General features: G+C 40.3%; 1 protein-coding gene and 1 long non-coding RNA gene across 2 annotated transcripts in view; one reads left to right on the top strand and one right to left on the bottom strand.

Moving 5' to 3' along the window:
* The window catches only part of CFAP58 (cilia and flagella associated protein 58), an 86,583-nt gene that overhangs the window by 6,276 nt on the left and 60,188 nt on the right, over positions 1–20,119 (top strand). The window contains exons 3-8 of the mRNA XM_081823585.1: positions 514–670; positions 1,536–1,730; positions 2,922–3,059; positions 5,019–5,178; positions 8,970–9,052; positions 12,598–12,789. Coding sequence (XP_081679711.1) covers positions 514–670; positions 1,536–1,730; positions 2,922–3,059; positions 5,019–5,178; positions 8,970–9,052; positions 12,598–12,789 — 925 coding nt within the window. The remainder of the gene's footprint in view (positions 1–513; positions 671–1,535; positions 1,731–2,921; positions 3,060–5,018; positions 5,179–8,969; positions 9,053–12,597; positions 12,790–20,119) is intronic.
* Positions 16,774–17,832, bottom strand: LOC115938131 (uncharacterized). The gene is made up of 2 exons (XR_004073325.2): positions 17,385–17,832; positions 16,774–16,984 (listed from the first exon to the last, which is right to left on the bottom strand). It is a non-coding gene; the product is annotated as an uncharacterized LOC115938131 (long non-coding RNA).

The following is a 20,119-nucleotide window of genomic DNA, read 5'->3' as shown; positions in this document are numbered from 1 at the left end:
TTTTTTTTTTTTTAAAGATTTTATTTATTTATCTGAGAGAGAGAATGGGAGACAGAGAGCATGAGAGGGGAAGGGTCAGAGGGAGAAGCAGACCCCCCGCTGAGCAGGGAGCCCGATGTGGGACTCGATCCCGGGACTCCAGAATCATGACCTGAGCCGAAGGCAGTTGCTTAACCAACTGAGCCACCCAGGTGCCCCTCAGTCTGTTTTTCTGGACTGCTATAAAAATGTCTGTAAAACACATACACACACATATACACAGACACTATAATTATTTAAAGATAAGAAAAGGGATCATATTATGTATATTATTATTGGAACTTCCTTTTCAGTTAACAGCTCACAAGCAGCTACCATGTCCATGGTCAGGGCATAACGATCTTTCTCTTTCACACCTGAATAGTGTTAGTCCTTGACCCGAAGTCTTGCCCATGAACACAAGCTCAGAGGGTGATAAGGAGGACTCCTGAGCAGATGGCCTTTTAGCCTGATTCCTGTGTTCTTCTTTTTTAGTATCCGAGATTTACTGAAGTTCAAAGAAGAAGTGACCAAGGAGCGAGACCAGCTCTTGTCTGAAGTGGTGAAATTACGAGAGTCCTTAGCTCAGACCACTGAACAGCAGCAGGAAACGGAGCGGTGCAGAGAAGAGGCAGAGCAGGCCATCAGTCAGGTCTGTTCTGCCACGGAGGGCAAGATGAAAGAACATTACCTTCCAGAAGTCCTTCTCATCTTGTTCCTCTGTTAGATCTACTCCCTGGTGCCCAAACGAAGCATCCACAGTTCTGCTTGTTTCTCTGGTTTGTTCTTGCAGGAGCAGTTTGCTTTGTGCATTTCCTCTCAACATTCTTTGTCTGAGAAGTCACTAAGACAGGGCACCGCTTAAAATTTTGGCCTAAGAAGGTGTCCCTGGTAAAGGCCAAGATGCCCTGCGTTTGGGGATGGTGGAAGAAGTAGCTTCCTTGGCTCTTCTCCTTTGTAAGGACCCCTTTTGAATGCTTTTATGTAAATCCAGAAGTCAACTAGATGATTCACACGTGCAATCTCCAGGAGAAAAACATGAGACTCCTTTGAGCATGAGATGACAGAAAGATTTTTCATAGACTTTGGCCATCATGATAAAACTAGAATGCTTTGTTTAGTAATACCCAGGGTTCATGTGAAACATAATTTCATATTTAGGGTAGCTGGTGACATTTTATTTAGATCCTATTGATAAGAGAATTGGATGAATTCTTTCCATGCTTAGCTTCTCTAGAATTCTGGGCTTCCATATTTAACTGGATTTTATACCATTCTTTGTGGATTTGTTCCCACCATCTGGGTGGATGTTTGGTGTTAAGACCCTGAAAAACGATACAGAATATTCTTGAAGTTTAAACATTGGGGTTCAAAGATGACTGTCCTGCAGGGGAAAGGCTACTACAAGGTGGCTGCCCTGAAAATATAAGATTTGAGAAAGGGAGAATCTCAGATGGTTGAGACGTGTCCTGGCGTGGGCTTCATCTCTTTCCTTCCTGTCCTTTCTGTGCCCCTAGTTCCAGCAAGAAATCCAGCAACGTCAGAATGAAGCTTCACGAGAGTCTCGGAAGAAGGAAAAACTAGAGAAAGAACTCAAGCAGATTCAGACGGACATGGACACCAGGCAGACAGAAATTAAGGCCCTCCAGCAATATGTGCAGAAAAGCAAGGAGGAGCTTCAGAAGCTGGAGCAGCAGCTGAAGGAGCAGAAGGTGTGCTGGGTGTGGGCGACACCGCAGTCCCCGCAAAACCAGGAAGGGTGCCTTTGGAGCACTTTGAATTTTCTTTGGAAAGCAGCAAACTCTCTTCACTAGAGATGTGGATAACACAACACTTAGCATTACATTGCTCTTTGAACAGTTCAGATAGGTAGATATGACCTTCTTTTTTTTGTTTTTTTTTTCCCCCCAGCTCCAATGGGTTAATTTCTTTTGAACCTTCTATTGATGTATAATATACACATAGGAAAGTGTGTGATTCACAAGTGTACAGCTTGATGAATTTTTTCCATTTAAACCCATCTTGGTCACCTGCACCCAGCCCAATAAACACTACCCCAGATGTCCCCTTGTGTCCCCTCCCAGTCACTCTCTCCCCCAAACTTTACCTCTATTCTGAATTCTCAGCAGAGTTTAGTTTTGTCTGTTTCTGTACTTTACAGAAATGCAATCATACAGGGTGTACTCTTTTGTGTTTAACTTCTTTGGCTCAATATTCTGTTTGCAGGATTCATTTATGTTGCCACGTAGTTATAGAGTGGCATTGTCCAGTATGGTAGCCACTAGCTATGGGTGGCGATTTAAATTTAAGTTATTTAAAATTAAATAAAATGAAAACTTTAAGTCCTCAGTTGCTCTAGTACCATTTCAAGTGCTCACTAGCCTCAAAGGTTGGTAGATACCATATTGGACAGCACAGCTAGAGAACATGCATATCATAGTGGAAAGTTCTATTGGACAGAGCTCAATAGGCCATTCAGACTCATAATATTCATTGTGTGACCATTACATGATTTAATTTTTAATAGGCTTATTTTTAAGTTTCAAGTTTAGGAAACCATATTCAGTCTTTATGCCTTTTAAATATGGTACTATTTTTAACGTTTCCCCTATAATAGCAGTTTAAGGTAACTCAAATAGTAGTAATTCTGGTCTGTCTTTTCTCATTTCTTTTTTTTTTTTTAATTTATGTATTTATTTTAGAGAGAGAGAATGGAACAGGGAGAGAGAGAGAGAGAACATGTGTGTGCAAGCTGGGAGAGGGGCAGAGGGAGAGGAGGAGAAGCAGGCCCCCGGCTGAGTGCAGAGCCCTAGGCAGGTTTGATCCCACAACCCTCCTGTGTGGATATGCAGATACTGTAATCAGATTAAAAAGCATTAACCAGCTCTTGATGCGCCTTTCAGATCTTGAATGAAAGAGCAGCAAAGGAGCTGGAGCAGTTTCAGATGAGAAATTCAAAACTTCAGCAAGAGAACGAACAACACAGTCTGGTTTGTGAGCAGCTATCCCAGGAAAACCAGCAGAAGTCTTTGGAGCTCAAAGTAAACACCAAGTGACCTATCTATTCCCTAGCACCCCTTCCTTCATTCCCTATTAATTTAGGTTTACCTTTGTGGCTGGAGCCCTTGGTTGGGTAACCTGTATTAGCCTTGATATGTCAGAGGCAGGTGCAAGCCTTCAGCGATGGCTTTCTTCCTAGAAGGAGATACTTTGATGACTTCCATTCTTCTAAGACCACAAACCTGAATATTGATCATATGGTTGTGTGGATGGTTTTGAAAGCTGGCTCCAATGCTCATCTCTGTAACTTAGCCTTGGAAGTAACTACTTACTAGTTAAACCATTTACGTGAGCGAGTAGCAAAGAAGTCAGATTATATTTTACGACTTGTCTAGAGAAGGTGGAATGGGAGGGGTCGGGGATGGACTGGTACTACTGGGTATCTACTTCCAGGATTGCAGAACCATGATTTTTACTTCTGTCCACTGTAAATTGCAAGACAGTCTTTCCATTCTTCTCCCGGTCCTCAGTGAAGAATGCTTGCAAATTATGTTTGGATAAAAGTTGTATACTTGGGTACATATTGTATACCTACCTGCTTAACAGAGCAGCTTTGTGTTTATCACGAATTCTGAAAAAATCCATAAACCCTTCTCTGGTTACGTTTAGGATACTAGGCACAAAATGAGTGACTGATCAAGAATGATACATGGATTTGATCAGTGAATTACAACAGTTTTTGCATCATAGGCCCTTTTGACAGTCTGATGACAACATGTACACACACACACACACACACACACACTTATGTGCACATCTTGCATCTTATTTTGAATGCAGTCTCAGGTTTCCAGGATTTTTCTGAAGTCTAACCACAGGGTCTGGATTAAGAACTACTGAGTTAGAACATTCTAGTGTTCTAATTGGAAAGGGCCTTAGTTCAGCTAATTTGGCTCATGTAAATCTGAGGTGGAGGAGCATTTAAAGCAGTCCTGGATGGTTTGACTTGAAACCATTCTTTATGAGAAAGCTGTAAATTGAAGCAGAAATGAAATGGCTACTTTAAGGCAAAATAATGTATTAACCCCTAAGGTGAAATTAAGGTAAAAATGCTTACGCCATTAATTCTCTTCTTTGATAACATGAATGGGGCACCTTGAAAGATGTAGTATTTTTGTTATCAGATTCTGAACCTACGGGATTCTACTTCTAGCAATAATCCGAGAATAACATGCCCAGCTCAGTGCAGTTTCTTCCTTGTCAAGAGCTGGGGATAATTGCTAATGTTGATTTGCGGACGAATCACTGGTTGCTTTTCCGGTAATTTCTAAGAATGGCAAATTAAAAAAAAATGAATTTAATTTAAATTTTAAAAAATTCACAAACCTTGAAGTCCATTGACAAAAATCTGGTGTTTTCTTTTTCAAGAGTTATTATTTTAGTACTTTTTGCCTTTATGTAGACTTGCCTATTCATGTTGCCCTGTCCACATATCTGTATGTACACTCACTGACTAACATCCTCTGAGGCAGGAGGGCCCTTTCTCTAGTGTATGTTATTACACTAAAGTGGCCACGTGGGTTCACAAGAGTATTTGAATATATTATAGCATGTTAATAATCTTTTGAGAGAGATCACTCCGTGAGTCCATAAAAATTGCCCATCGAATACAGCATTTGTACACAAAATTCACACATTTATGATACATACGACTCAGCATTCTTATCCTGTTTGATTCAACAATTCAGTGGTAACTTGAGACATCAGGTTTAATCAGTCTTTTCATTATTTTTTAGCTTACATAGCCACATGTTTTATTCAGAGACTAGTTTTTCAATTTCTCTCAAAACCAAACAGTGTGTGTTTTTGTTTAACCCATAGAACAACTTTGGACTGACACAGGAACAATTTCCTTTTATTGGTTCTGAGTTTACCATCATGAAGTCACTGGTCCTTTATTTACTGAGTGTCCCTGGTTAATGCTGTCTCATTAATTACAGGCCAAAGAGGAAGAAGTCCATCAGATGCGGCTTGACATTGGGAAGCTCAACAAAATCAGAGAACAAATCCATAAGAAATTGCACCAGATTGAAGATCAAAAGTCAGAAGTGGAACAGAACAAGGAAACTCTAAAAAATCAGATCTTGGGATTAGAGAGAGGTAAACCAAGAACCATTTTGCACTTTGTTTTATTCCTTTGTAAACATTTCATTGATGACTAATGTCATTTGGTAACCCAGGGCTCTGTGTGTACAAACACAAACCATGCCAAATGTAATCAGTAAAACAACTTTCAAGCTGGTAAGCAGCCAATATGTAGGGGACATCATTTTGAATATCTTAAACTTTCTTACCTTAAAAAATTCTTCAACAGACTATATTGGCACAATTTAAATCCAGCCAAAAGTATTGCTCCATACTTGTCACTGGACTAAATAACATATGTACTCTTAGGTCTTGGTTCTACATGACCTTCTGCTTTAGTCCCTTTTCTCATGGAAGATAGGGCATAAACTAAAATGAACGTCCCCCACTAGCAGTATTTGGGACAAGAATCAGTGGGGCAAAAATAAAAGGCTCCTAAATTCTTTTCTCTGTTAGTCCTTTACCATGTGGTGGACACTTGTTTTACCAGCTATCACATTGCCCTGTGGGGGAAAAATTTAAGTGCCATGGAAGGCCATTATAGCACAGAAAAACCATTAAGGATACAAACTAGGGAGTCATGTCTACCTGGGCTCGGATCCTGCCTTCACTGTATTTACTGTTGCGGGAGGAGATGAGCTAATACACATTGTGGCTAGTACCTAACACAGAGTAAATGCTTACTAAATGGCATCTATTATTATCCAGGCTTATTACTATTTATGTAAGTAGTAAGATAGAATGCCATCTCATTCTGAAAAAGAATAGAATTGAAAATAGGATTTACTAGTCAAATTTGGTGTGGCAGAAACAGCTCTGGACTCAGAGACGGAGGATCCGGGTTTGAATTTAACTACACCAGAGTATGTGAGGCAGGAACAGGTTGTCGACCTTACGTGCGCTACCGTGAGTTGTAGGTCACCAAATGAGGCAACATACATAACAGCATAAAAGCATACATCGCCTCACTAAAAGTTAGGTAAAACCTAAATCTCTAGGTAAGGTTATCAGAAATCCAGTTGGTCCTGAACAACATGTGTTTGAACTGTGTGGGTCCACTTATGTGTGGATTTTTTTTCGATAAATACAGTACAGATAAATGTATTTTCTCTTCTTTATGATTTTCTTAATACCATTTTCTTTTCTCTAGCTTACTTTATTGTAAGAATATAGTATAGAATACATATAACATACAGAAGATGTGTTAGTCGATTGTTTCTGTTATCAGGAAAGCTTCTGGTCAACAGTAGGCTATTGGTAGTTAAGTTTTGGGGGAGTCAGAGTTATATGTGGATTTCACCTTCATGGGGGATTGGCATCCCTAACTCTCATGTTGTTCAATGGTCAACTGTGTGTGTTGTGTAAGCCTTTGAACAGTGCAGATATTTTTCCCTCTAAGACATCAGGAAATAATCTTTTGTTGAGGTACAGTTGTGGCTTGAGAATTTCTCCATTCCTTCAATAGATTGAGTACCTACTATGTGCAGGCACTAAGGTTGGCTTTGGGTGCATGGAGGTCCCTGCCCTCAGAATGCTTACAGTCTTGCATGAGTTTACAATCTAATGTCTTCAGTGACAGGAAGGAAAACAGAATTACTAGATCATATTTTGTAACTGGTTTAGTGACTTTCAAAACACTCCCACATTTAAATTTCTGTATTTTTGCTTGCAATAGTTCTGAAAAAAATTATTCATTCAGTGTTGGACCTAATTCTTCATTCTTAAATCATGTTTACAGAATTCATCATGCTCTCTCCTCTGGTTATTTTATAGATCTCGTTAACATCATTATTTCTTCTTAGGGTCCTCTTCCTTTTGATGTGCCTGATCAAAGAGTGGCATTGGACATGATAGTTAGGAGCACGAGTCCTCCATGTGTTATGATTTTCTATCACAAAACCCAAGGAACTAACGATAAACTACCAGAACTAATGAGAGTTCACTGGGGTGGCAGGTTATAAAATAAATATATACACATCGATAGCTTCCTCTCATACAAAGAATTGGTTAGAATATATGATGGAAAAACCCCTTTTCACAGTAGCAACTAAAGTAATAAGATATCTATAAATAAAGTTACTGGGATAACTGCAAGACATGTATATATTGAGGGGTATAAAGTAAGAAGACTTGAAAAATAGAGAGATATACAAAGTTCCTGGAGGAGAAAGCGCAATATGATAAGGATATAAATCTGCCTAAATTAATCTATACATTTAATATTTCCAATAAAAATTTCAGTAAGTTATATTGTTGGGACTTGAGAATTGATTCTAGAGTTCGTCCAGAAGAATAAACAGGTGACAATGGCCATAAAATTCTGGAAAAGAGGAGTGATGAGGGAGCACTTGCTTTACTAGGTGTTTAATATTTTAAAGCTTCAGTAATCAAAGAGTGTAGTGAAAATGCCTGATAAAACAGATCAATGGAAGAGATTGGAAAAGGCACAAAAAGACCCAAGGTTATCATCAAGATCAAGGTGTTATTTCACACCAGCGTGCAGTATGGATTGTTGAGAAGATGGTAGCATGACAATAAGTTATTTTTTGGGAAAAAAAAGTTAATACCAGATGTGGAAACCAGAAAGCCAAGATCTAGAAGATTTAATGAAATAAAAGCTGAGGGTTGTTTTTTTTTTTTACTGTATCAAAGTTTCTCTATATAAAGGCAAATTGACCAAAATATTGCCAAGAGTTAGTATTTTTGTTATATATAAAGAGTTCTTACAAATCCACAAAAAGGATAAACAATTCATGAGAAAAATGGGCATAGGGCAAGTGTGGGCAATTTTAAAAACAGAAATACAAGTAAATGGTGATTAAACATGAAAAAGTAGTCAACTTTACTACTAATCAAAGAGATGTAAACTAAATACAGACATAGGGTTTTAATAATCTATTGGATTGTCAAAGAGATCAAAGAGCATGATACCCAGTGGTGGTTTGGGTGTGGATTTAAACTGCTATCAGTTTTCTGGAGCAAAATTTGACAGTAGGAGAGAAATGCCTTTTTTTTTTTTTTTAATCGCCTTCGATCCAGGACTTCCTGTTCTAGAGTAACAAATGAATAAGAACTTTCACAGATATATGGCTTATAATTGCAAATAAATAAGTAAAGTGGAAGCAATTTAAATGTTAAGGTGGGGGATTGGTGAAATAAATTATGCATTTTCGTATAGTGAAATATCACAGAGCCATTAAAATTCTGTTGTAGATGCCCATTTATAATATAGAGAGGCATTTATTTTATGTTAGTTCATTATAAAAGCAAGCTACAAAATAGTATGTGTTGTATAATTCACTTTTGTGTATATATATAGGAATGTGTGTATATCTGTATTTTTATACACACACATATTTGCATAGGAAAAAGTCCGGAAAGAGACCTATCAAAATCCTAAGTAGATTCTGCTTGACTTGAATTTTTTTCCCTTTTGTTCATTTGGATGTCTCATTTGTTTCTGTCTTCCTAATTACTTGTATAATTAAAAAGATTTAAAAAGAGCAAGGACTTTTGGAGTCCGAGAAACCATGCTCGCAACCTCAGCCCTGTCACCTCTTGGTCGCAGATGGGTGGCATGTGGCTTAATCCTGCTGAGACTCAGTTTCCATGTGTTCAGTGGGACAGGAGACCTCCTTCACCGAGTTATAATAGATAATATATAGATCATGGAACACTCAATAAATAGGAGTTTTATAGCTGCAGATAAACGCGTAAAGCCGTTTCTGTGTCGCATTGGCTTTGGCCTTGGCAGATTCTTTCTTGGGTCGGCTCCATATTTCTTCTTCTTCTCCTTGGCCATTTAGAGGTGGAGGCTTCAAAGAAACAAGCAGAACTTGATAAGAAAGCAATGGATGAGCTTCTGAGAGAAAGGGACATATTAAATAAGGTGAGTGTGTTCCCATAGCCCTGGGAAATAAATGTCTTTCTCTAACGCTATGATATCTGCCTCTAACCCGTTGTGCTGGGGAAAGAAAACTCTGAAGCGAACAAAAGTAGATCAGAAATAAATCATCGTGGTCAGTTTTCTTCCAAGCTGCCGGGCGCAGTCCACCATCCGCGGGCTGAGAACTGAAACTGCATTATCACTTGTGAGCAAGAAGGGATTTTGGGGAATTATCATATAAACGAGCAGGAGACTTAAGAGCGTTTTGTGGATTCTGATTCTCTTGCTGGTGTGTTATTTGGCATCCTAAGCGGTTGATCAAAATTTCTGAATTTAATATCTATAATCTGCAACTTTTGCTAATCCAGAAGATACAAATGAGTGCTAATACAATTTTACCTTCGAGGAGTTTGGTATAAGAAAGGCCAGTTGATGCCATAAAACTTCCCGCCATCTTTTGGGGACTGTTGTAGGTTTTTGTTTTTGTTTTCAGCCTTTATATCTCCTAGTCTTTGAGCTCAGTCTGGTCCAAGGCTGAGGGAGGGGTTGCAGGAGCTTGAGGCCTAGAAAGCTTCCAATCAAGGGAGGACACCTACCCCTACCCCTTTCTTCTCCAAACCAGTTTAGAGGATTCCTTCCTTTGATAGTCACTCTTAGGAGGTTAACTAGTTCCAAGGATTTAGGGTAAATTTTCCTGCTCAGGGATTTCCTCCAGAGAGGAAAAATCAAAGGGCCAGGTGGAGAGTGGGGAGGCTGCTTCCAGAGCAGGCCCAGACAGTCATCTCATCAAGTAGGAACAGCTTATATTTTTTTTACTCCAACTTTCATTATTTCTTTTGGCTTCCCAGAATTGAACAAATATTGACAAAATAGACCACTCTGGGAGCTTAAAGAAGACTATTTAAGGGATCTCAGGAAATAGGAGTTTACCTATCTTTACATGCTGAGCGCTCCTTAGAAAATCGTTGTTTTTTGGATGATCCTGGAAACTGTTCCTTTATTCAATAAATTTGCACATGCAAACAATGTTGTTGGATTTAGATTTTTTTTTTTTTAAGATTTTATTTATTTATCTGACAGAGAGAGAGACAGCGAGAGAGGGAACACAAGCAGGAGGAGTGGGAGAGGGAGAAGCAGGCTTCCCGCGGAGCAGGGAGCCCGATGCGGGGCTCGATCCCAGGGCCCTGGGATCATGACCTGAGCCGAAGGCAGACGCTTAATGACTGAGCCACCAAGGCGCCCCTAGATTTAGATTTTTAAACGTGTTTTTGAGACATGCATTTAACCCATTTATATTTTATGTATATTGATAGACAACCAATAGATTTTCTACCACAATAGGACATGTAGCACAACATTAATTTCACATTTATTTGTTTGAGTTGACTAACGTCAGTTCCTCTTCCAAGGCAGGGTATACTTTTTTTTTTCCTTTCTGCCCCGTGTGCATCCCTCCTTAGAGCCTTGCATAGCGCCCAACCCTCTGCAACCTTTACTAATAATGCATTCTTTCCCCACTGATTTGAAATGCCCCTTTCATTGAATGAATGAGTGACATGTTTTTCACAGGCAGCAGTGTTAATATATTTTCGTTTTTCAGTGTCATGTTAAAGTGGCTTTGTCTTTTATACAGTGGTTGTTTAATTCAATGCTTGAAAGTGAAGTTGACCTTTTCTTTTTTCTGCATCATCACCCATCTGAGGTGTAGTGTGTTTATATTCTAGTGGTTTTCAGACCTGGCTGCAGGTCTGTACTGCTTAGAGATTTGGGAAGGGACAACCAGGTGCCTTGTGGGACCAAGGATACAGTTGGGCCTTGGGAACTGAGAGGAAGCTGACCTGACGTTCTTGGGACACACAGAAAGCCACTGGATTTCTGCCATCACTGGATTTCCTGCTGAGTTTTTGCTTTCGTTCCTCTCTTTTGGGGAAGAATGCCTCCCTGTTTCCCAGTCTGTTTGGCAAAAAAATGGCTATCACCAATAGCTCCCAAGTTTATGTCCTCTATTGAATTGCAGAAAGCTAAAGGCCCTATTTCAAAAGTCCCTGGTCCGTTCCCCTATGGCCGGAGACGTGAACCCTTTTGCATGAGCTCAGCAGCAACTACTATTGACTCCTCGTTTTTGGGGCACAACCTGGCTTCTTGGGCAGCCAGTCCTAGGAATTTCCATTGCAGCAGCCGAAATCACTCGTGCAGTGTTAAAAAAAGAATGTTGGCCTGTGTGTCCCCTCCCAGATCCACTGAATCAGAATCTCTGGCGTTGGGACACAGGCATCTGCATTTTTTTTTTTTAAGGTTTTATTTATTTATTTGAGACAGAGAGAATGAGAGACAGAGAGCATGAGAGGGAGGAGGGTCAAAGGGAAAAGCAGACTCCCTGCCGAGCAGGGAGCCCAATGCGGGACTCGATCCCGGGACTCCAGGATCATGACCTGAGCTGAAGGCAGTCGCTTAACCAACTGAGCCACCCAGGCGCCCCAGGCATCTGCATTTTTTAAGAAACTGGGTTAGTTGTTGTGTTATTGTGGTAAGATACACATAAGACAGAATTTACTGTGAGTGCCCTTGAGTACATTCGGGGTGTCGTGCACCTATCATGGCGCTCTAGCTACAGAACATTCTCATCACTCCAAATAGAACCCCTGCACCTGTAAAGCAGTTACTCCCGCCCCCACCCCCCGCATTCCCTACTTCTCCCAGCCCTAGAGAAACTGCCTTCTTCCTCTGTGGATTTGACTATTTTGGATATTTATATAACTGGAATCCCGTTATACGTGACCTCTTATGTATGGCCTCTTTCACTCAGAATAATGTTTTCAGGTTTCAACCATGCTGTAGCCTGTATCGGGACTTTGTTCCTTTTTGTGGCTGATGAATATTCCACTGTGTGGATATACCACATTTTGATGACCTGTTTCGTCAGCTGATGGACATTTGGGTTGTTTCCCCCTTTTGGCTTTTGTGACGGATGAGTGCTGTTGTGAACATTCATGTACAAGTTCTGGTTTGAACATCTGTTTTCAGTTCTTCTGGGTGTATGTACTCAGGAATGAAATTGTTGGATCATATGTTAATTCTAGATATTTGCATTTTCAACGAGTTGATTTTATTTTACTTTGTAGTCAAAGCCCTGTTACGTGATTAGGTTCAATTGCTCTAAGCTCACAGGAACAAGGCCAGAGCTGGGATGGGGTTTACCTTTGGGGTTGGCTGGCCCTGGACCCAAATCCTGGCTCTGCCACTCCCCTGTTGTATGAACTTGTAGGCAAGCACCTTAACTTCTGAGTGTCGGTTTCCTACCCTTAAAATGGGAGCAAAATAGTGCTCACTTCCTTGGGATGTTGTGGTCACTTAGTGTACTTATGTACGTGTTTGCCTTGTGCAAAATTAACATAGTAAGCTCTAAATAAGCTGTAGAGAATATGATTATCTTTATTCACCCAAAAAACAATGTATCTAATTATTTTAGGGATGAAACGGGGGTAAATTCATCCAAAAATTCCCACACATTTTGAGTAACGTGACTGCTCTGTTGTCCTTATTTTTAGAATATGCTTAAGGCGGTCAGTGCGACCCAGAAACAGATAGACCTGGTAAAGCTCCATGAGCAAGCCAAGAAGAACCTGGAGGAAGAAATCCAGAACTATAAGGATGAGGCTCAGAAGCAGAGAAAGATCATCTTTCAGCTGGAAAAGGAGCGAGATCGGTACATCAATGAAGCCAGTGACCTGACCCAAAAGGTAAAGTCACTCCTCAAGGATGTGGGTGGAGTACAAGCACATTCTTTCTGATGGTCACACACTGTGGCAAAGAGGATTTCTTCAGATTTGAGCTGGTGGTTTGCATGAGAATTTAAGAGGAATGATGTTGATAGAAGAAAAGCTGTCCCAGGGCTGATCTGGGTCAAACTGTGCAATGGAGAAGGCCAATGCTTCGGGGGTCTCCGTTTCTCCTTCGAGGCCCCTCCCCTGTTACCCTGCTGTGCAGTTTCCCTGGGTTGGACGCTTGGGTTGGGGGTGGGGGGTGCTGTCAGCATCACCATTTCTGCACCCTTTGTTCTCACCCCCCACCTCTGTCCCTGAAACCCTTGTCCCCTCAGACGGAGGATTCCAACTAGTTGTTAGGAGAAAGGCATCTAATTAAATGGCCTCAAATTAAGATGTGACTCCTGGCATCAGGTAAATGTTCACACATTCAAAGGGCATTTTATTTTCCAGCTATTGTGAACCTGAAGCCTCACCAGTGGTAGAAATTCACACATTTGTGTAGCTAAGTCCCAGATCTCTACTTCCTGTAAACCGTGGAGCAGGGAGGGTGCTCACGGCAGCGTCTTGAAGAACGACTTCAGGGATTTCAAATCTAGTTTAACCAGTTGTCTTAGCACATTGCCAGCATTAAGCAGCAGTGGGTGGACTGTGCTGTCTTCAGTGCATTCCCAGATGGTGTAGAGCAGGGGGTTTCATGAGGGGGGTTTCATGGTGCCAGGAAGGGGCATTGGGGAATGGAGTAAAGTTTTAAGTATGAGGCTAAGGAGAGGGTTTTGGAGAAAAGACTCGTTTAGCGAGATTCCCCTCTCCCCCCGGCAAAATGTTATCTGCTCTGCAGTGTAAGCCTGTCTTTCATCTCTTCAGCGAAATCTACAGTGTTTACCAGTGCTCTTGCGTGTTTATGTTTTGTTTTGTTTTGTTTTGGAGTGGAATCTCAGTGAAGATGACAAGGAGGACAGCCAACATTTGAATTATAAACATTAAGAAAGTGGGAAACAAGCTTTGCTTTAGGAAATCAGCTTCTTCTCGCTTAGACTAAATAAATGCTGAGCGGATAGGTTTGTAGAACCTAAGTTTGGAGGAACACGAATGCATATGCTCATTCTAGCCCAGGCTGGACGCCTCTTCCTTGTAAAAGATTCCCCCCCCCAACCCCATGATTCTTAGAGCCCTGATTGAGGGCCATTGGAATACAGTGTGTTTCTCTTCTGACTTAATCATCTTACAAGCACCATTGATTGATTTCCTGACTCTCAGAAAACCAATGGTCAGTTCAGGAACTCATATCCTCCAATCGTATTCTCCAGCCTGGGCTAACCCATCAGGCTCCGCATCAGGCTCCACATCCGTCAGCTTCAGCTGTAACAAATAACCCTCAAATTTCATGGTTTATAGCAACAAAGATTCATTTTTAGCTCAAATCAAAGGCCTTTGTGGGTCATCTGCTGCCCTGCTTCGTGTCCTCTTCACTCCAAGCTGATTCTGTTGGGATGTGCTGGCCTCTTTCAGAGCGAAAACAGTGTAATAGTGGACCTTGTGATGCTCTCAGAGCTTCTGCTGGGGAGGGAAGGGCACAGGCCTTGTCCACTCATATTCCCTTGGCCAAAGCAAGTCACATAACCAAGCCCAACATCCCTGGGTAGGAGTATAATCCTCCTAAGGGAGAGGCGCTGTTTGGTGAGACGGGAAATATATCTGAACATATCATCTGTTGCAACTTTCTGCTTCACCTACCTGATAATCAGTCTCTCCCCACCCCTGGCTGCCATCACACTATCAAAGTTAACTGTTAAAAATTCCAGTGTGATCTTGGTATCACTCCTGGCCTTACAAACCTCTGTCACTTCTCAGTAACCTGGGCCAGTGCTTTCTAACATTTTTTTGCATCCTTAGCACATGTAGATAATAATATGTCTATAGCCCTTGGGAATAAGGGGGAAACTGTTCAGGGCTGGAGGGGACTAACCTAGGGATGCTAGCTGCTTGATCCCACCTGGGAGAGGGAGTCAGTATTTTGGTACATACCTATAACCCACGCAAGACAAAGCAGTTGGTATACTGTGATTTATGGGACAGAGTCCAAGCTCTTTGTTCTCCCTGGGAAGTCCTTCCTTCCCCTCTCTGCCTGGAAAACTCCTTTTATCCTTCAATAGCCTGCTCAAATGCTCATCTCTGGGCTCAAGCCTGCTCTGACTCTCTCCTTTTGGATTTGTTGGTATCTCTGGAATGGCACTTATCATCCTGTAGAGTAATTACTTTCTTTGCACATTTGTTTTTCCTACTTTACAGTGAGCTCTTGGGAACAAGGATTTTATCTCATTCATTTCTTCATTTCCAGTGTGCTGGTAAATAGTAGGCACCAATAAAGTGTTTGTTAAACAAATGGATAGATGATGAGTAATAAAAAGGATGCTATCACTGATTTTGATATAGGATTATTTATTTTTCTGTTTCCTTGTAAAAGTGTAGAGGTACCAAGTTTTGCTGGTAACCGTTTTTCATAATTCTTTTGTTTTTAAAGATTTTATTTATTTATTTGAGAGAGAGAGAATGAGAGAGAGCACATGAGAGGAGTTAGGATCAGAGGGAGAAGCAGACTCCCTGCCGAGCAGGGAGCCCAATGCAGGACTCCATCCAGGGACTCCAGGATTATGACCTGAGCCGAAGGCAGTCGCTTAACCAACTGAGCCACCCAGGCGGCCCTGTTTTTCATAATTCTAATGTTTAACTTCACAAGATTATATAATGTATCACTAAATCATTTAAGCACAAGTTCGTAACAAATTATCAACTGCAATTTGTCTATTTCTTATCAGTTGCTACAGCAACTTGGGTCATCTCTGGACTTCTTTTTTAAAAATATTTTATTTATTTATTTGACAGAGAGAGAGAGACAGAGAGCAAGCACAAGCAGGGGGAGTGGCAGGCAGAGGGAGAGGGAGAGGGAGCCCGATGAGGGGCTTGATCCCAGGACCCTAGGATCATGATCTGAGCTAAAGGCAGCCACTTAACTGACTGAGCCACCCAGGCACCCTTTTTTTTTCTTTTTTAAAGATTTTATTTATTTATTTTAGAGAGAGAGAGAGTGTATGTGTGAGCAGGGGGAGGGGCAGAAGGAGAGGGAAAGAGAGACTCTCAAGCTGACTCTGCAGAGCCCAACACAGGTCTCATTCTCACGACCCTGAGATCATGACCTGAGCTGAAATCAAGAGTCTGATGCTTAACTAACTAAGCCACCCAGGCACCCCTGGACTTCTTTTTTTTTTTTCTTTTAATTTTATTTTATTATGTTATGTTAGTCACCATACAATACATCATTAGTTTTTGATGCAGTGAACTTCTTATTAAGGACCTGCATGTCCTTAATACATATAAGAAATATGCCCCTCCCATATTTCTTTCTTTCTTTTCTGCTACACACACACACACGCACACACACACACACACACACACACCCCTCATTCTCACAAATAGAACATTCCCTTTCATGCGTTCTATTTCTAGGGAGTTGACAACTGATATCAGGGGCTGGGGATAATGTCACGAAACTGATGTTTTCATCAACTTCTGGAGTGAGAATACTTTGTTCCAAGTTTTAACCGAGCAATTTCTTTTGTAAGAACTCAATCTATGGAAAAATAAGAAATGCAAAGAGTTTTATAAAAGGATATTCTTTAAAATAAATTGTGCTACACTTATCTGATACAATGTTATGTAGCATTAAAACCACGTGTTTGAAAAATATTTTTTAAAATGGGATACATGTTCACAATATGAATCTGATAAAAACAGAATACAAAATTACTTACATGGTTTGCCCTAGTTTTATTGCTGTGCATAGAAGGATTGGTATTCGATTTTGAGCTCCTCATATTATTTCCTAAATAGGTACCAAATATTTCTTGAAAGAATGAATGGAAAGTGTAATTAGAGATCTGAATTAACCACTCAAAGACATACTTTTAGGTATTTATGTTAAATTCTTCTTCGTTAATGTATTCGTCATTATGGGTCTTCCCCCATTTTAAATTCATCTGAAACATGTTGCCATAATGGACAATCTTATCGGAATTATCCTCAGTAAGTTTAGCTGTGAGTGACTTACGGCGTGGTCTCTTCTGCCTTCTGGGCTGCAAAAACAGTGTCAACATTTGCCTTCTGGTTCTTCCTGAGAAAGAAAGGTGAAATCTTAGATACTGAAAGCCCTACATTACATTTTATTAATTTAACTTGGCATTTGCAAATGAGAAAGATCCTTTTCTGTGCCAGAATTGGATGGCTTTTATGTGCTTGTCTCAGTCAACACTTGCCATACTAATGCTGCATAATACACAACCACCAAATGTCACTGGCATGCAGAAATAAGCACTTGTTTTTTTTTTTTTTTAAAGATTTTACTTATTTATATGAGAGAAAGTGCAAGAGAGAGTGCAAATGGTGAGGAGGGGGAGAGGGAGAGAAAAAGGGAGAAAGAGACTCTGGGGCTCGATCCCAGGACCCCAAGATCACGACCTGAGCCGAGGGCAGACGCTTAACCAACTGAGCCACCCAGGCGCCCCAGCACTTACCTCTCACACATCTGCAGTTGAGTGGGACTCAGGTGGTCTAGGTTAGGCTTGCCTGCACTTGGCTGGAGGCTGTGAGTTGGGTCTGGTTTTGCTCTACATGTTTCTGATCCTCCAGGATGCATGGTGTTCTCATGGAGAAAGAAAGGAAAGCAACCACACAAGCACATTTCCTAGCTCTCTCTTCTGACATCCCATTGGCAGTGGCAAGTCACATGTCCATGCCCAATAGCAAGGGGAAGACTCTTCCCATGGAAGTGGTAGGGACAGGGAGAGGGAGTGAATATTTGCAGAACCATAAGATAATCTAGTAGAGTGATTCAGCACTTTTTATCCTCATACTTTCCTCCTCTGCTGGGCTCTAACTTTTACTTAAATTGAGAGGCATCAGGAATGGCATTATAAGTTGCGGTCCACCATATTTACTCAACTTTTGTAGATTCCGGTTAAAACCATTCCTGGTTAATCATTAAATCTGTGGCACATGTTGCACATTATGCACTTGGCTTATTTTAGAACCCCTCCTTTCTCATTCTAAATATTAAACTTTTGGCCTTTGCCTTTCCAGACATTTTATAAATGTCAAAAACATTCTTTCATAATGAATCCTTACCTCCATGTTCCTTAGCTCTCTGCTTCTTTGCTTATAACAGTGTCAAGCAAAACTCTCCTAGACAAAGCTTCCATAAAAGGAATAATAATGTGCTTTCAAGGGCTTACAAGTGAGTGAGGAAAACAAAAGTTGATCAAAGAAATATTGTTGACTGAATAGGTACTTCATGATGAAATGAAACTCCTGTTTCTTTGGTTATACAGAGCATCTTTCTTGGACAAATTATAAGCTTTTTGTGTTGTTATAAAATTAGTGTACTAGGTATTACTATTTTCCTGCAAAACAGAATTTGATCCATAGAAAAATCAAATTTATTTTTAAGTACTAGTATTATTTAACATGACAGACTATTAACCTATTATGATAATCTATTATTTATTAAATGATTAAATTATGATCTGCTAGGTACTAATATGATGGTACAAATACATGTATTTTCTCGCTTAAATCCTCATAATAGCCCTCTGAGGTAGATATGATTATATCCTTCATTTTATAATATAATGTAACATGTTATTTATTATTTTTTAAAAGATTTTATTTATTTTTGACAGAGCGTGAGACAGTGATTGCATAAGCAGGGGGAGCGGCAGGCAGAGGGAGAGGGAGAAGGAGGCTCCCCACTGAGCAGGGAGCCCCAATGTAATAAGTTATTAAGAACAGAAACATAGAGGCGCCTGGCTGGCTCGGTCAGTAGAGCATGTGACTCTTGATCTCGGAGTTGTGAATTTGAGCTCCATGTTGGGTGGAGAGCTTACTTAAAAAAATAAAATCTTAAAAAACACCCCAGAAACACAGATATGCCTCTCTAAATTTAAGGTAGAGAATAAAATAAGAAAGCAAGAAAAATAGAGAAGACTTAAAATCTCACGTGCCCGGCCACATAGGTTTTTTTGTTTTGTTTTGTTTTGTTTTTTTCCAGAGAGTGAGTTTTTCAGTTTCATTATGTAGGTAAAGGCATTGTCAGCATTCAAACCATTGACATTGAGTCAGATAAACTTATTGGAGGAGTTTATTATACTGATATTTCATCAAATGTAAGTTAAAGGGCTCCAAATGCGGTGACCTACTTTCTTATCCTACCTTAGTCTGTGTGATGTTTTGACTATGCTGCAGATTTCCAGCATGCATTATTGATTTTTATCTCACTCTTACTTCTATTGGCACATTGTTTTAACAGAAAAAGAAAAGCTAGTAGGTTATAAAATGGGACTGTACCCTTAGACTGCACTGTAAGCATTTTCTGGGCTAGTCTGAAGTGGGCTTCCAAAGGCTGGGATCTCCAAGTCTCTGGCTGTAACAAAGTTTTCATATTTGGGTGTGAGTTGGTTTGAGGTATCTAAAGTGTAATCAATTAATTAAGCTCCAGCCCCACAGCTGGCATCCCACGTTCTCTGAGATGCCATTTTCAACAGGGGCCATTCTGCTGACTAAAGGTTTTGCTCCCAGTTCACACCCCACACATTTTATGAATTTTCAGGATTTGACATTGGTTTGAATGATTTCCATCGAAACAAATTGAGTTCTGACACTTAGAACTAAATTGCTTTGTAAATTGTCTTTTCCCTTAGTTTCAATATTTTTTTTTCATTGTCATTTAACTAAAATACCTTTGATCTTCTTGGTATCATGATGAGTCGTTATTGCTCCCAGCTTCAAGAATCCAGAAGCAAGTGCCCTGTGATTTCCTGCGCTGTTGTGTGCAGAAAGATGGACCCTGCTAGTTGGATGCTTCCAACAGAAATGCCCTTGGCAGCATCCTTTCTCTGGAGCATTATTCTGTCTGTGCAAAGGATGATTCTTATTATAACATCTCTCGAAGTGATTGAACAAGCAATTTTTCCTTTTCTCTGATGTGCTGCTTGATATTCTGAATGCTGATGATGCTGTTCAAAGTATTTTCAATCCATTCATTTCACTGACCCCAAAGAGGATGATCATGTCCATAGAAAGGCTAAATTTTAGTCTAAGATAGTGCCTTTCCTTTTTTTTTTTTTTTTAAATAAAACAAATAACAGATCTAGTAATGGGTATCTTATTTAGGTTTTACATTTATTTCTAACTTATACATTTTAGTTACTGGTGGTGGTACCTTAAAAGAGTGCCTGCTACTCATTTTTAAGGA

Source organism: Leptonychotes weddellii, chromosome 6 (genome assembly GCF_054177405.1).
Source record: "Leptonychotes weddellii isolate Sample4059 chromosome 6, ASM5417740v2, whole genome shotgun sequence".
NCBI classification, from domain to species: domain Eukaryota; kingdom Metazoa; phylum Chordata; class Mammalia; order Carnivora; family Phocidae; genus Leptonychotes; species Leptonychotes weddellii.
Note: the sequence above shows the minus strand (reverse complement) of the source record. Positions and strands in the feature narration are given on the sequence as shown.